This window comes from Ambystoma mexicanum, chromosome 2p (assembly GCF_040938575.1).
Source record: "Ambystoma mexicanum isolate Mex_15411 chromosome 2p, UKY_AmexF1_1, whole genome shotgun sequence".
In the NCBI taxonomy this organism is placed as follows: domain Eukaryota; kingdom Metazoa; phylum Chordata; class Amphibia; order Caudata; family Ambystomatidae; genus Ambystoma; species Ambystoma mexicanum.
The window spans coordinates 1,182,281,663-1,182,296,867 of record NC_090923.1 but is presented as its reverse complement, the minus strand read 5'-3'; the positions used below and the strand labels follow the sequence as shown (position 1 = coordinate 1,182,296,867).

General features: G+C 44.1%; 1 protein-coding gene across 9 annotated transcripts in view; it reads right to left on the bottom strand.

Annotated features, from left to right (window-relative positions):
• Positions 1-15,205, bottom strand: part of ATP2B3 (ATPase plasma membrane Ca2+ transporting 3) — a 1,317,805-nt gene that overhangs the window by 226,543 nt on the left and 1,076,057 nt on the right. For all 9 annotated transcript variants that reach the window (XR_011302157.1, XR_011302158.1, XR_011302159.1 and 6 more), the window contains 2 exons: positions 12,442-12,548; positions 9,761-9,952 (listed from right to left, as the gene is read on the bottom strand). Coding sequence is in view for 6 of the 9 variants with exons in the window: in XM_069645362.1 (XP_069501463.1) it covers positions 9,761-9,952; positions 12,442-12,548 (299 nt within the window). In the remaining 3 variants the exon portion in view is untranslated. The remainder of the gene's footprint in view (positions 1-9,760; positions 9,953-12,441; positions 12,549-15,205) is intronic.

The window sequence follows — 15,205 nt, the reverse complement described above, 5'->3', positions numbered from 1 at the left end:
TTGGTTCCGGAAGCACCTCAAGACCTTCCTTTTTGCTTCTGCCTTCTCTCGTCCTCTCCCCTGCTGATTTCCTGTCTGATACTGCACTGGTCTCCTGGATACCCTCTGATTTCAGGCCCAGCAGAGGCATATGCAGGGTAGGGCCTGAGGGGCAAGGCCCACCCAAAATCTGTAAATGGCCACTCAGCAGCCCTGTGTGGGCATTTACAGATATTTTTGTCAGTGCAGTGGGCCCAACTACATTAGCTTTAGGCCTCATTTGCAAGACAATCCTGGCTACGCCTCTGGGGCCCAGGTCCCTGACCGCCCAGTCTCACACCCGCACTGCCTCCCAGCAACCCTTGCACTTGTGCTGTATCTTTACCCCTACAGATCCCCTACCTGCACTTTTGGACACCTGCTGTCTGCACTGACCCTTGCACCTGCCACCTGCTGGCTGCACTTATGTTATGTTATATGTTATGTTATAGTTTTTCGTACCGAAGTACATCCAGAGGCAACCTGGCGCTAGGACTGAGATCATAGGAATCGAGAGGAGAAAAGAGACTAAAAAAGTAAAGTTTTCAGAGCCTTCCTGAATTATAAGTGACTAGACTTCATGCGGAGGGCAGCCGGGAGGAAGTTCCACAGAACAGCAGCTTTGACCAAGAAAGAACAGCCTCCCGTTCTCACACGATGGACCCTAGGAACAGCCAAAAGAGAGCGGTCCGGATGAGCGCAACGTGCGGGCAGGAAAATAGGGTTGAAATTTCAGCTGCAGGTACTCTGGGCCCGCAGCATAGAAGGCACTGTGCACCAAGCATAAAGATTTAAAATGCACACGCGTTGCCACTGGAAGCCAGCGAAGGGAGTTGAGAACTGGCGAAATATGCTCCCAATTGGGAGTACCAGTGGCAAGACCGGCAGCAGAATTTTGAAGAACCTGCAAACGCTGTAACAAATAGTCCGGCTGAGCCAAGTATAAAGAATTGCAGTAATCCTGCTGAGAACCAAAGCAGAGATCACCGGGGCTCGCAGGTAAAGAGGAATAAATTGCAGGACCTTTCTAAGAATTTTCAATTGAAAATTACCAGCCTGGCAGACCGAGCTAACCTGAGGAGCCATCTAAAGAGAGGCAGATAGCTGAACACCTAGGTTTTTGACTACCGGAGCCACAGCTGGAAAGGAGCCAACAGAAGAGGGCCATAAAGACAGAGTCCAGAAAGAGGAGGCAGTAGAAGAACCCACAACCAGGACCTCTGTCTTGTCTCCATTCAATTTGAGCCAATTTTCACTCATCCAGCATCCCACAGCGGATAAGCAATCTCGCAGCTGGGTGGCACGGGCTGGATGAACAAGATCACTTCTTGTTATTGTTTTGATTCCATGTACAGCACTCCCCCCTCCCCTTTCCCTGGCACTTTTCCCGTACCCTACTCCTGCACTTGCGCAATCTCAATGTCACTTGGCCAGTAAGATTGCTCTCTGTCCTTCCTCTGTTTCCCCTTCTTTGCCTTGTTGCGCCTTGTAACACTTGTGTATAGGCGAGTTACAAATGCCATATCATATCATATCACCGCCAGTTCCCCCAACATTCCCTGGTACAGTGATGTTTGCCATTAAATGCCTATGAACCCTGAACACATGCTAGAATGTTTGCTTCTTGAGAAAGTGCACATGCATTACAGGGCAACATTTCCCTGTATGCACTCTGCTCAAGCAATGAAGATACTCAGACATGTTCAACTCTTCTATGTCCCATCACCTTTGCTCTATACTGATGGGGTCGGTCCCACTGGGACGTTATGAGTCCTGTTTCCATGGAATGGACTCCCATAAGTATGGAAGAACAGGGACTAGGGTCAAGAGTGCAGTAGTCACTACAGTGATGAACTGTTTCTGAATACACTTTGCCTCATTATGTCGAAATGGCCTAGCCTGATTAACCTGGTGCACAGGCCCACATCCCAAAATGCATTTCTTGCGCAGAATCGAAGCCCACATTCTAAAATATCTCGACAAGATTTTGGGCCTCATTACAAGTTTGACGGTCCAGTAACAACAGCACCGGTAAGCTTGCCGGTACCGTAGTTACCGGACCGGCAAACTACAAGTTCTGCTCACGGGTGCCTTTTCACCCGCCAGGTTGGAGCTGGCGGGCAGAACGGCAACCGCGAGCAGAGCTTGTCGGATGCACCGGCATCATTCTGAATGGTGCCGGTGCATCTGACCTCCCCATTCCCACTGAGCCTATAGGGCTCAGTGGGAATGGGGAGTAAAAGTTTCCGGCCCCTGGCAATGGGGAAACATAGGGTCCGCCAGGGTTGTAATGGCCCTGTATTTCCCCATTTCCAGGGGCCGGAAAGAATTTACAAGTTTTACCGGCAAGGCTACCGCCAAACTTGTAATGAGGCCCTATATGTCCAAAAAAACAGCTGGCACCCACTGAAACAGAGTGTGACAAAATAAGATATGCTCTACACAATTACCAAGTTGAGTAGTGGCTAAACCGGCTACTCTGCCCCGAAACTTCTGCAAACCAACAGTGATCTCAATCATAAAGGTAAAACAAGCACAGTTAAGTGATATATATATATATATATACCCCCTTCGCCTATGTTGATAACGGGGACGGAGGAGAGGGTATGTTATCAGAAGATGTGTGAATGTGAGCCAATAGCAACCCAAACAGCAAAGTAAATAGTTCCAAAATAAAGGAATGTCCAATCGGAGTTCTATAAAAGTATAAATACTTAAGTGAACAAATCAGTGCACAAATAACTATTAATAACACTATAAAAACCATCCTACAACAGAAGACAAAGAAACACAAAACATGTCTGTAGATGCACTCTGGATACTTTGTTCAGAGGAGAGAAGGCAAGAAATGCAAAAGTGGTTTAAAAAGGATATGTTGTTTATGAAAAAGGTGCAGCAAGGGTGGCTTACTAGTTTAAAGGGTCCTAAAAGTAGACAAGGGGAGGTGGGGCCTCTCAAAAGGACCATATTCCAGTTTTGGTGGCTCTCCCATGCCAAGCCATGCTTCAAGCTGTACTTCGGTCTGGGTCAAACCATGTTTGGGTGTGGCAAGTCGTGCCGGGTCAAGTGGTGAGCTGGCTCTTAGTTGGTTTGAAAATGTTAGCTTGATGAGGATTGAGTACGGCGTTCAGGTCATGCAGTTTGGATGGCTCACCAGGGTCAGTTTGAGTGTCGAGTCAGTTCGACCTGATGGTTCAGTTTGATGCAAGACTTGCTGCTCCAGTGGTTCAATCCGAGGTCCGTTGCTTTGAAGTGGTGACGTTGGTGTTCTGGAGGCAGCCTCCCTGAAACTTGAGGAGAACCATCTCCAGTTCTGGAACCACCTCAAGACCTTCCTCTTTGCTTCTGCTTTCTCTACTCCTCTCCCCTGCTGAATCGCTGACTGTAACTGCACTGGTCACCTGGACACCCTCTGATCTCGGGCCCAGGTCCCTCCCCTGCCAGTTGCATACCTGCACTGCCTCCCGATAACACCTGCACTTGGGAGCTGTTTCTGTATCCCTACAGTCCCCTACCAGATCTTGACACTGGATCTCTGCACTTACCCCTGCACTTGCCACAAGTTAGCCGCAATTTTTACCTATTGTTCTGATTTATTTTATTTATCTTACCGTTGATCCTATGTATTGCACTGCCCCTTCCCCCCGCATTTTTTCCCTTTCCCCCCTCCCCTGCACTTGCGCGATCTTAATGTCACTTGGCCTAGTAATATTGTTGTCTTTGTCTTCCCTCTGTTCCCCCTCCTTTGCCTCGTCGTGCCTTGAAACACTTGTGTATAGGCGCGTTATAAATCACATATCATATCATATCATATCATATGATGCAGGCCTCTAAGAGTTGGAGGTTACAGTTTGTCCACAGCGGCAAGCTGGTTGTTCGAGATGAACAGTTGATGTGATCTACTAGGCATTATAGTGCTGCAAGCCGGTTCGATAGATGCAAAACAGTGGTGGCTCAAAGTTTGATGAAGTGCCAAAAGCAGCACTGGCTGGGTCCCTCTGGTTCCAGTGCGATTAACATGGTTCAAATGCAGTTTGACCAGTTCGACTCAGTGGAACAGGGAACCTGTCTCTTCTGAGTCTCCAGCTACTGTGAGTCCCACTGCAGGCATTCTAGGGCAGGGTGAGTTCTTTCAGGTTCTGCTTTCCAAGCCTAGGGAGGTTTGGTGCAGAGTGGTCCTCGGCAAGAGCCACCCCCAATGTGTACTGACAGTGGGTAGAGAGCGGAGCTTGTCTTTGGCTTCAAAAACTCCTTCACCTTCATGGCTGAGGGCTTTCAAAAAATCAAACTCTCCCAAAAGAGATCCAAATAAGTTCTTCCTTATTTCCTGGATGGTCAAATGTGAATCAAAGAAGGAGTGGGAGACCCCCTCTTTTGTAGGCACATGGTCACAGGGGATTGGTGGAAAGCAAGGCTGCTCCAAGGAATCCAATACCCATCCTTGAGACAAATGCCCCATGCCATCTGAGGTCATACATGCGAGAGCCTTGTTCCGCAGGAAGTGGAAGGGACAGTAAGGAGAAAGAAAGGGCACAGAAAGTAAGATGGAACAACCCTTCTCCCAAATGACCGGTGTTCGCTGGCTCCTTACTCTACTCAGCTTGCAACTTCAAAGGATCTCTGTTGTGCAGCACCCTAGTGTGAGGCAGCATTTTGTCACGTACCTAGGTCTTTGATGGCAGCCTCTCTTTTGTCTCCAGCTGGTGATAGATCCAAGGCCTGACAAGAGGACATAACCTTCTCTCTGAGAGAGTGAAGAGAGGCAGGTATCCTGCCCAGTCCTTTTGTCTCATTCTCTGGAATTGCAGAAAGGTCGGAGCCTACAATCCACAGACCTTCCGAGAACTGTCTGAGCTCACAGGGTTGATACTAGCATGTTATGAATCAGATGTGGCTTTAATAATGTGACCCTTCAGCCACCACACCCCAACTCAGGTATGGCTTCTGTTTATAGATTACACTGCCACCAGAATGAAGGTTCATCATAATTATGTAGTTCTATAATAAAGGTGCATATCTTAAATACAGCCCATACTTTGCTGTCACAGCAGCTGTAATACTGTGTACCTGTGACCTTTGGACCTGGTCTGTGCCACTGGCGAGCAGGTGCTGCATATCAGGAGACTAATGCAGTCAGGCACATGTGTCACTGAGCTTTTGGCATGTAGTTTGGTGAAAGGGTGGTCTAGTTAGCAGACTTACATTTGTTTGACATAAATCAAAAAGGGTAGGGTTTCTACACTCTTGCCAAATGGCAATCCTTCAAAGAGATGCATTGATAGGACTGCAGGTCACAAAATGTACTCTACTTCACTTCATCCAGATGTCCCTATGCAAACTTTGCCAGCACATGTGATTGATGGAAAGATAATATGCTTGCACCGTATGAAATCTTTTTCTATGCCAGATATATTTAAGCAGCTTTTCTGTACTGCATGAAAACGAGAATAAAAAACCAAAAACTAAAAGAAAAGTAGAGCATTGGCATCAATTCAAACTCAGCTGGCATGCTTGTTCCCTTTTTCAAGTCAAGTGATCAAACATCTACGCTTTCAATGCTAAATAGAGCATGGTACATCACCAAGCATGGTGTGCCATCTTCCAGCTAACATTAACTGCCTCCACTGCAGGGCGCTAAATAATGTCATTGTCAACCTTGTGCATGGGGCATGTGGTTTGCATCTAGCACCATGACTTGTTCACAGTACAGATGTTCAGTTAGTTTTCGTAAACCTATTGATATAAAGGAAATATAAATAAATGTGTCTGAGGTAGCTATGTTGCTGAGCCAGCATTGTAGCCTCCCTAGATCGGTATGATGATGATTACTGAGTCAGGTAATAATGACGGTTCATAGTGATAATGTTGAAAACAATAATGTCGAAATCCTATACATATAATGAAAAGAGTCAATTTTTAGAAAAGAAAATGTCGAATAAAAAATGTCATTTAGCACTATCAATTAATACATAAACAAGAAAAGTATCATTTACTAGGGGGGTTCCCCCCCAACCCCCCTCACCCAACACCCCCCTGCCACCCCCCTCACCCCCCACCACCCTCTCACCCCTCATACTCAACACATTTTAATTATATATTTATTTATTTATGTATTCAATAAATAAATAAACAAGGAAAATCTCATTTACTAGGGGGGATCCCCCCCAAACCCCCTCACCAAACACCCCCTGCCACCCCCCCACCACCCTCTCACCCCTCATACTCAACACATTTTAATTATATATTTATTTATTCAATAAATAAATAAACAAGGAAAATATCATTTACTAGGGGGGGTCCCCCACAACGCCCCTCACCAAACACCCCCCTGCGACCCCCCCACCACCCTCTCACCCCTCATATTCAACACATTTTAATTAATTATTTATTTTTTTCTAAAAATTCGAAAAAATGTAGAAAAAATTCGACATTATTGCTTTTCTACATTATTTTTTTCGACATTTTTTTTTCGACATTTTGACTGCGACATTATTGGGTTCGACATTATCACTGACCACCAATAATGACATCTGTGAAAATGTCTTTCAGATTTTGTGTTGTCATTCATCAAAGACTAATGTGCAGGAAGTTATTGGTTATCAAATACCCACATCTCTCTTTGCTTGCATGCCCACTTTCTAACCGAGAAACGCAAGTTTCTGTGTCTATCTTTGATTCTTAACAGTCAGGCTGGCAGCTTCTTACCAGTTAGCCAGGAGTTGCCAAAAGCATCCCTGAAACAGATTGGGCCTCATTAGAAGTTTGGTGGTAGCCTTGGCGGTAAATCCGGCAGGCTGCCGCCAAACTTGCAATTTTTTCCAGCACCCGCAAATGGGCAATTACTGGTCATTACGGCCCTGCAGGACCCGGTTATTGCCCATTCACGGGCGCCGGAATGAAATGCTCCCCATTTCCTTTGAGCTGCAGAGGGCTTAATGCGAATGGGGAGGTCGGATGCACCGGCACCATTCAGAATGGTGCCGGTGCATCCGACATGCTCTGCTCGCAGGTGCCGGTACACCCGCCAGGTCAGACCTGGCGGGCGGGAAGGCACCCGCGAGCAGACCTTGTAGTTTGCCGGTACGGTACCAACGGTACAGGCAAGCAGACTGGTACCGTTGTTACCAGACTGGCAAATTTATAATGAGCCCCACTGTTTCTGCGTTGTTGGTGAGTGCAGCAGCAAGAAATGGAGGCTGTTTATTCCTCAACTTCAAATGAAGGCCCTCATTACAAGTATTGCGGTGTGGCAAAAAGTGCCAATAATGTGGCACTAATTATGTTATTGCCACATTACCACACTACCGTAGTACGAGTTTTGGCGTTAAGGTGGATGATTTACATCTAGCAAAAACTTTATGCCAGATTTACTGTTCAGAATTACTGCAAATCCAACAAATAAATCCCATGGAGTCATTTGGACAGCAAAATCGGGCGACTAACACCGCCGAACCACCTTTCAAAATCCCCTAGTAAATCTATGGGACTGGCTGGTGACAATGGTAATCGATTTGAATGGTAATTCAGCAGATTTCCCACCGGTTTACAGCCAAAATCATAATTAGTCACTTAAAGTCTTTCATCGGTTGCCAATGTACATTATTCCCTTGCCCAGTCTAGGAACTGCACAGCACAGCACACTTTGCAGATTCAGCCGTGGCGAGCGTCTAGAAACCTCCGCTGGTACACTGCTGCTTACAGAGTGTCCCTGCATCTTCACTAGCCTTATGGATTCCCTTTCTTCCAAATCCCCCATAGGTAACACTTTGTAATAGCTATGAATGGTTATCACTCATCAACCTCTGTTGTAATTGTCAACTTGAGCATCAGTTCTTTTCAGTTATTTTCTGCCTAGTTTCAGTCTACATCCAATTTACCCAATTTTCTAACAAGTGACTGGATTTCTTTGTTAGTGTTAACTAACTTGAACAAGTTAGCTCTTAGTGTCTGCCTTCATTCCTACAAATTCCCCTTCCTCCGAAACTCCACTAAGTAACTTAATCTGTTGTGTTAGCTGAGAATTATTAGCACTCTACAACTGCTATCTGCCATTTGTGTCGACGATGTATGTTTCTGTGCCATTTTGATTCTGCTGCAATCAGGGACGTCATTGCATCAAAATGCCATGGGTAGTGGAAGTGACGTCACACGACCCTTGCTCTCTGATGACATCACCGGAAGTGATGTCATTTGACCCCACTCCAAAAGTGACATCACGGGAAGCCATGGAACACGACCTTTCACACCTTGACAAAACAGGAAGTGGCGTTATATAACATTGTTCCTAAGTACACTATGAAAAATATGGTTACAATACCACTATAATGTGGTGTACATTTCATACAAGAATGGATCACCATATAAATCATATCAGTGTGTATAGGCCCATATTATCAAATGACTGTGAATGCAAGCAGACGTCCAAGGCCAAATGATGATGTGTTATTATATAGAGCTTTATATAGAACAAATATACATACAATAATCACCCAACCTGTGTTGGTACTCATTTATTGACCTCAGGAGGATGAAAGGCCGAGTTGAGATGTTTAAGAACAGACTAAATCAGTTACTCACACCTTGAAGTGTGCCTGAAATAAACCTTTAATTAGTCTTGCATTTACTGTATAGAATTCCAGAAAGACACATTATTTGTTATTCCTATTCTATCTTATGTAGGGTCATTGCTAAAAGTGTTACACTTGTGGAACCGCCTGTTTTTTTTAGGCCTGAACAAGAAAGCCAGCCACTCCAGAAACAAAGAGCCACATTTTTTTTAGGGGTATCAAGGGGGACCACAGTGGTAGCAAGGGAGAACTCAGGGGTCGCAGCTGTGACCCATGGCGATCCGCAAATGACGTCTCTGGCTGCAATTAAGCATGGCAGACTCCTGTGCTCTCCATCTATTTGCAGCAATAGAAGTCTCGTGTTTCTGTAATATTAACTCTATTCTCGTAGTCTCAAAGGCACCTTTGTAGAGTAGAAAACATACAGGATTCTGTTTCCCTTTCACGAAAGCGCCTAACTTTTACAGAGAAGTAATTTCATATTGTTCTAAAGGGTGCACTTGTGCTATCAAAGGCCCTGTGACGGGTTAGAAGAGCTTGCTTCTACGTCATCTTAGTTCCTACAGAGTGTCCTGTCAACCCTAATAGCTCCATGCTGCTATTAGACAGCGTTCTAGCCAAGACAAAAGTCTCCTTTTTTAATCGTTGGTCATATTCTCAGATGTGTTTGTAATGTTGTGTTGCATACACCTAATCAGATGTGTCTTTATCTGTATGTTTGTATTTGTGCACGTGGCAATCACATCCCAATAACTCAAGTAGTTTGGTTCAGTTTCCTTTATTTTTCCTGGGACAACACTCTATGTTTCAGTTTTATATTGTGCTGTTGTGATGTTTCTGTTGCTTCTACGTGTTCAGTTGGCAGTGTCTTATTTTGTGGTATGTTCGTTTATGTTGTGGTATACATTTTTCTTCACATGTTCTATGGTGCCAAATGCCACCAGAGTATCTTTTCCCAGAGAAAATACAAGCATCGCTTTGTTTTTTATTTCTCAACTCAGTTTACAGCAAAGGTCAACTAGACTGACATCATGTTTCTTGTAAATCGCTATGTATGATATTGAAGTTTATTGGTGTATGAAGCAGACCAAATGATACTGTGACTTAGTTGTTCCAAGGGTGTGATTGGGTGAACAGGAATACTGCAGCTCTTCCATACCCGGGTCTGAACTCACCTGAGTGATGCAGGCCCCAGTGAAAGCCACGATGACGGCTACCACATTGACAGTCAGCTGGAACTGCAGAAACTTGGAGATGCTGTCGTACACGTTGCGGCCCCACATCACTGCCTTGACAATGCTGGAGAAATTGTCATCGGTAAGGATGATGTCGGACGCCTCCTTGGCTACATCTGTTCCTGCTAAACCCTGAGAGAGAGAACAGTGGATGATAAGTTAGCAGGAGCTACCCCCAAAAATGAAGTCTGAGTTAGGATGGTGATGTGCTGGGTTTGATGATAGGCTAGCAGATTCTGAAATTTGCTTGTGTCCCTAAAAGACGGGTGGATTGGGAAAAATGCCTCAGGCTTTCAGAATCTTGAAGGCACTGGCCTCTTAGGAAATCCCTGGTTCTTCTCATAGGTCAGTTACATGTATGCATGAGCCTTACAATCCAGGGTATATGAAAAAATAAATGCAAACGCACACGTTTTGCTGGTTCAAGTGCAAATTTATTTTCTGTCTTATTTATTTGTTAAGTGGTGTTATCAAGTACTGACGACGACCTTGCAGCAACGTCGGAGGGTTATCATAATTTAGGCTAAAGTTCTATATTTCTTTGAATGTCACTACAGAAGAAACTAAAACACTTCACCGGACCAAAGGGTTTGTCAAGTGTTCAGATGACCTCAGAGCGTGTTTGAGACATTGCCATAACAACACAGGAGAATGAACATTCTTTTCAGAGTATCTATGGCCAACTTTTTCTGCATGTTATACTACACGAGACTTTGCCTCCTTAGATAAAATACATACTGTGTTTAGCTGCGCTGAGCACTGGGTGCCGACCAAGAAAGAGAACACCGTTCTGTAAAGCATTGCTCAAGCTGGTAACTTTTGATTTTAGAGAAGTCCATCTTCGTCTTCAGAGTTATAGCCTCTTTGAATGATTTCTCACCTTCTCCCTCCAAGAAACGTCCTTTCTCCTCTGTATTCCAAAATGTCAATAAGGAAGCATCTTCTCAAAAGGAGCTTTAGCCGTATGCTTGCACACAGCAGCACCTGACTTTCATGGCTAAACATGTATGACAGTTAAAGACCACCAGGGAACTCTGTTGTGAACACCACCAGTTGTAACACTCGCAAATGCACAATGGGCCTCATTACACGGTAGGCGGTGAGCCATGGCGCTAGCGCCATGGCTCATGCCGGTAAAATACCGGCACCGCCTTGGTGGAAAGGGGATTTACCGACCCATTCCAAGGTTGGAGGGGCGGTAAATCCCCCTTCCACCATTGCCCTTCCCCATTCCCATTTCTGCCCCATAGGGCTCTATGGGAATGGGGAAGGCGCTAATTACGGCACCACAATTTTGCGGTGCCGTAATTAGCTCCGAGGTCCCTTTGCGGGTTGGATTTTAACGCCTGCAAAAAGCAGGCGTTAAATACCCCAACCCGCAAAGGGACCTCGTAGTAAGGCGGTAAGGATTTACCGGTACCGGTATTTTACCGGTACCGGTAAATCCTTACCGCCATCCGTGTAATGAGGCACAATGTCTTGATTTTGTCATTATTTCCCCCCTGCAAACGATACCTTAGTTGCTACCTGATAAGGTAAGGTAAGTGGTCTTGCATACCGCTCTTCTGCCAATAATATTGGCCTGGCTGCGCGTTGCTCTGTAATATAGGGATTTTGATGCTCTGTTGTTCGGTTATGCTATGTTTGAATTCTAACGTGTTAACATGGCTTCAAGGATCTTTCCAGTGCTGCATGTTGAATTATTACCATCATCTTTTTTGCAAAGGTCTTGTGTGTTATGGTTGCTGCTCATTCCCTGTACCCTATACTGTCTCGACCCATACTGTGATCCCTCACCACTTTTTCAAACAAATATCTTGTAATATTGCCATCCATTCCTTATCTGTCCTTCTTCATGCTGGCCGTGTAGAGATGGTTTCTACACAAAAAACCTCTCTGTTTTTTTCTGCGACATAGGAAGGACCCATAGTGGTGGAATTATGTTACCTTAGGTGCTTTTGTGATACTGCAACAGTGAATCAGTGATTATTAGTTTTCTAATCTTATTTTGAGGGCATTCATTTCTCTATGAAGCCATTGCTAACAAACCAGAATGTTATTTTCTGAACATAGTAAATCTCCAGGTGCAGATAATTAGAAATATGTATCTTCCAGGTACAGTAAGTAACCTTGTCTACTTCAGCTCGTATTCAGATTCAGAGTTTTTGCATATGCGCTGCCAAACGGTATAATTCAATACATATAATTTTGAGAGTATACTCATGCAGGAAGACTGTTTTTGAGGGCATATTACCTTTCCTTCTCTGGAATAGGATGTTAGTCCGATGTTAAAACTGTAACTATCCCCAGCTATCAGGAAAGACTTTACTAATGCTTTCGCAATTATATGATGCTGGAGAGGATTCGATGTGGGAGAACTATACCGTAGTTACAGGTGAGTAACCTTTTCTGCTTTACACTTGAACCAGCAAAAGAACCATCAACAAGACTGTTCAAAGACTCAACATTCTTTGCGTACTTCCAGCATTGTGTATTATTCCACCAATGGGGGGGGGCTGTTCAAGATACTGAGATTCAGAGAACAATATTGTAATATCCTTCAGAGGCACTGTCACTTTGAAAGGCCACAACATTGTCTACTTTGCAAAGACTGTTTTTACCATGGCAAAGCCAACATCGGCTTTCTTGAGTGCTGGACCATCATTTGTGCCGTCACCTGTCACTGCCACCACCTGACGCTGTTCTCCGATCGTGCTGTCAATGATACCTGCAATACAGTTTTAGGCAGATGCTTTTAATGAGGAGATGTACACATTAAACACTTTACTAGTCTTTTGTTAAAGAAATGCTAGGGAATGTGTTAATTAATTGTAAAATGAACAACTAGACAAAGCTCATTTTCAGTGATCTCATGATCATGAAGGAGTTAGACTGCAGTTTACATGAAGTAGTTTTGTATTTACAATTCTTTATTTTGTTATTTATTGCAGAAACTTCTGCTAGTTTTATAAGTTTCATTAGGGAGTTGTGAAGTTTGATAGAGCTGATCATGGACTGATGATAATAAGCTGTGGAAATGGTCCAGTGCAGGGAGTGCAGATGAGTGCCATAGGCTGGAGGCAGTTAGAGGCTGTGAGTTGCGCAGATATTGCCTAAACCAAATCAGTTGTATTTTATTTCTAATCTCTGGGTTGTGGAAGATAAAGGCAAGTAACATGAGTTACGATAATGTATGATCTAGGAGCAGTGCCAGACGACTGCTTAATGATCCCTCCTGATCAACCTCCTAAAAGCCTACAGCTGCAGCACAATGTCCTTTTTGAGTAATTCTGCACCCCTAATGCCGGCTCAAGTACTTTTTAACACACAACATGAAGGGAAGCCTCCAGATGCTGAGGGGCAAACCATATTTGCTACGCCTCATACTGCTCCTTTACTGACCCCTCTTACTACTTTTGCCTATTCAGCATCCTGCACTGTATTTGTTTTTCACACTGTAATGTGATTTATGCACGTACCAATTATGTAACACTGTAACTAAGTTTCGAGTATTCTTGTACCGCTGCGCCCGGCTGCCCAAGGGCTTGGTGCGCATTATCAAATAAATAAAAACAAACAAACAAACAAACAAACTAATGGTGAAAGGATTTTACCTCCTGAGAATAGAGACTCAAATATACTAATTAACAAACCTAGCACCATTGCTTGTAAAACGGTCAAAAAACATCTTAATCACATGAAGATTACTGACTTTTATCCAACCGCTGGAACGACCACAGATGTGCGCAAAAGTAATAAAGTCCAGGCCTGAACAAAATGTCATCAATGATGTTAATCTGCTTGACCAGGACTTATCTAATGAAAACCAGAAAAATGAGCAACATATTGTCGATGAGTTAAATAAAAATGATAGCTCCTGCTGTCTAATGTCTGCCGCTTCAGACGATATGTCATCTTTTCTGACGGAACATCATTCTGTGTCTGAAGTTGACTCATTATCATCAGTAAGCTCAATTTCGCCTCTGGGCCTCCATCACACCCTAAGAGACTTAGAAAATAACATAAAATTGACAGCACTGTTTATAGTACTGCTTAATATGGTGTTAAGTTCCTTTGTTTTCTTATACGATAATATCAGTGCCGAAATGAAATCCCATGCCTTAACCCTAAGTGAAATAACATTAAAATTGGAATTTCTCGAATCTAATCTTAGGGGAAAAAGTTGTGAATAAGGCACAAGAAATCCTCTAAAAGCTAAGGAAACACAAATACTGAGTGGAATGGAACAGGCTGGAGTAGCCGCTATTACAAAACAAGCTGATAATAGCAAGTCATCTGACACGGAGGCCAATAGAATTCTTATTCCCAGTCCCTTGCCACTGATGCATAAAAAGGCAACGTAAAAAATGGAAGGAAGTCAAAATCGAATAAACATAAATCAAGGACATTCTTCTGAAATCTGAATTTTTACTGAAGAGGCAGCGACTAAGCATATTTGGAGGGTACTGGTATAATATTTGATGGACAATTGGGTAACACGCAAGCATAATTCACTCTGCTTAACAGGAAAAGTGCAAAAAAATCTGGGAAACAGATTGGGACAAAATTAGCAGAAATCAAGCTGACCTACTGCTAATAGTTTCCTGATTACAGAAGGATGTTGTTCCAAATAACCGAATACACCTGATTAAATCCTTTTGTACAGCGAAATACCAGACTGAACAAGTGGAAATCAATTTACGAACAATTGACCAGCCAATCCCTACTAATACAGATACCAATATCCATGAACGTAAATTTTGCAACAGTGGTACCTGTGAAAATAATGATGTGGAAATTGCAAAGAATCCTCTAACATGGCAACTTCTATTGGAATTCATTTTGTACACAGATAAGAATATTATATTGAATCGATCGAACAAACGTTTTACAATAATTTCATAAAGTACCATGGCCCTCATTACGAGGTTGGAGGCAGCCTTGCCGGTAAAACCGGCAAGGCTGCCTCCAAGCTCCCATCCAGTCCGGCACCCACGAATGGGCAATTACCGGGCTATTCCAGCCCAGCCGGACCCAGTAATTGCCCTTTCACGGGTGCCGGGCCCGGTATATCCCCATTCCCATTGAGCCGCATAGGGCTCAATGGGAATGGGGAGGGTGGTAGCACCAGTACCGTTAATAATGGTACCGGTGCTACCATCTTGTACTGCTCGCGGATGCCAGTACGGCCACCAGGTCAGACCTGGTGTCTGCAAGGGCACCCGGGAGCAGAGCTTGTAGTATGGTGGTAAAGTAGCAACGGTGCTGGTAGCAATACCGGCGCCGTTGTTGCCTTACTGCCATACTTGTAATGAGGCCCCATGTCTTTTAACATCTAAAGATATAGGGCCTCATTACAAGTTTGGCGGCAGCCATGGAGCTATT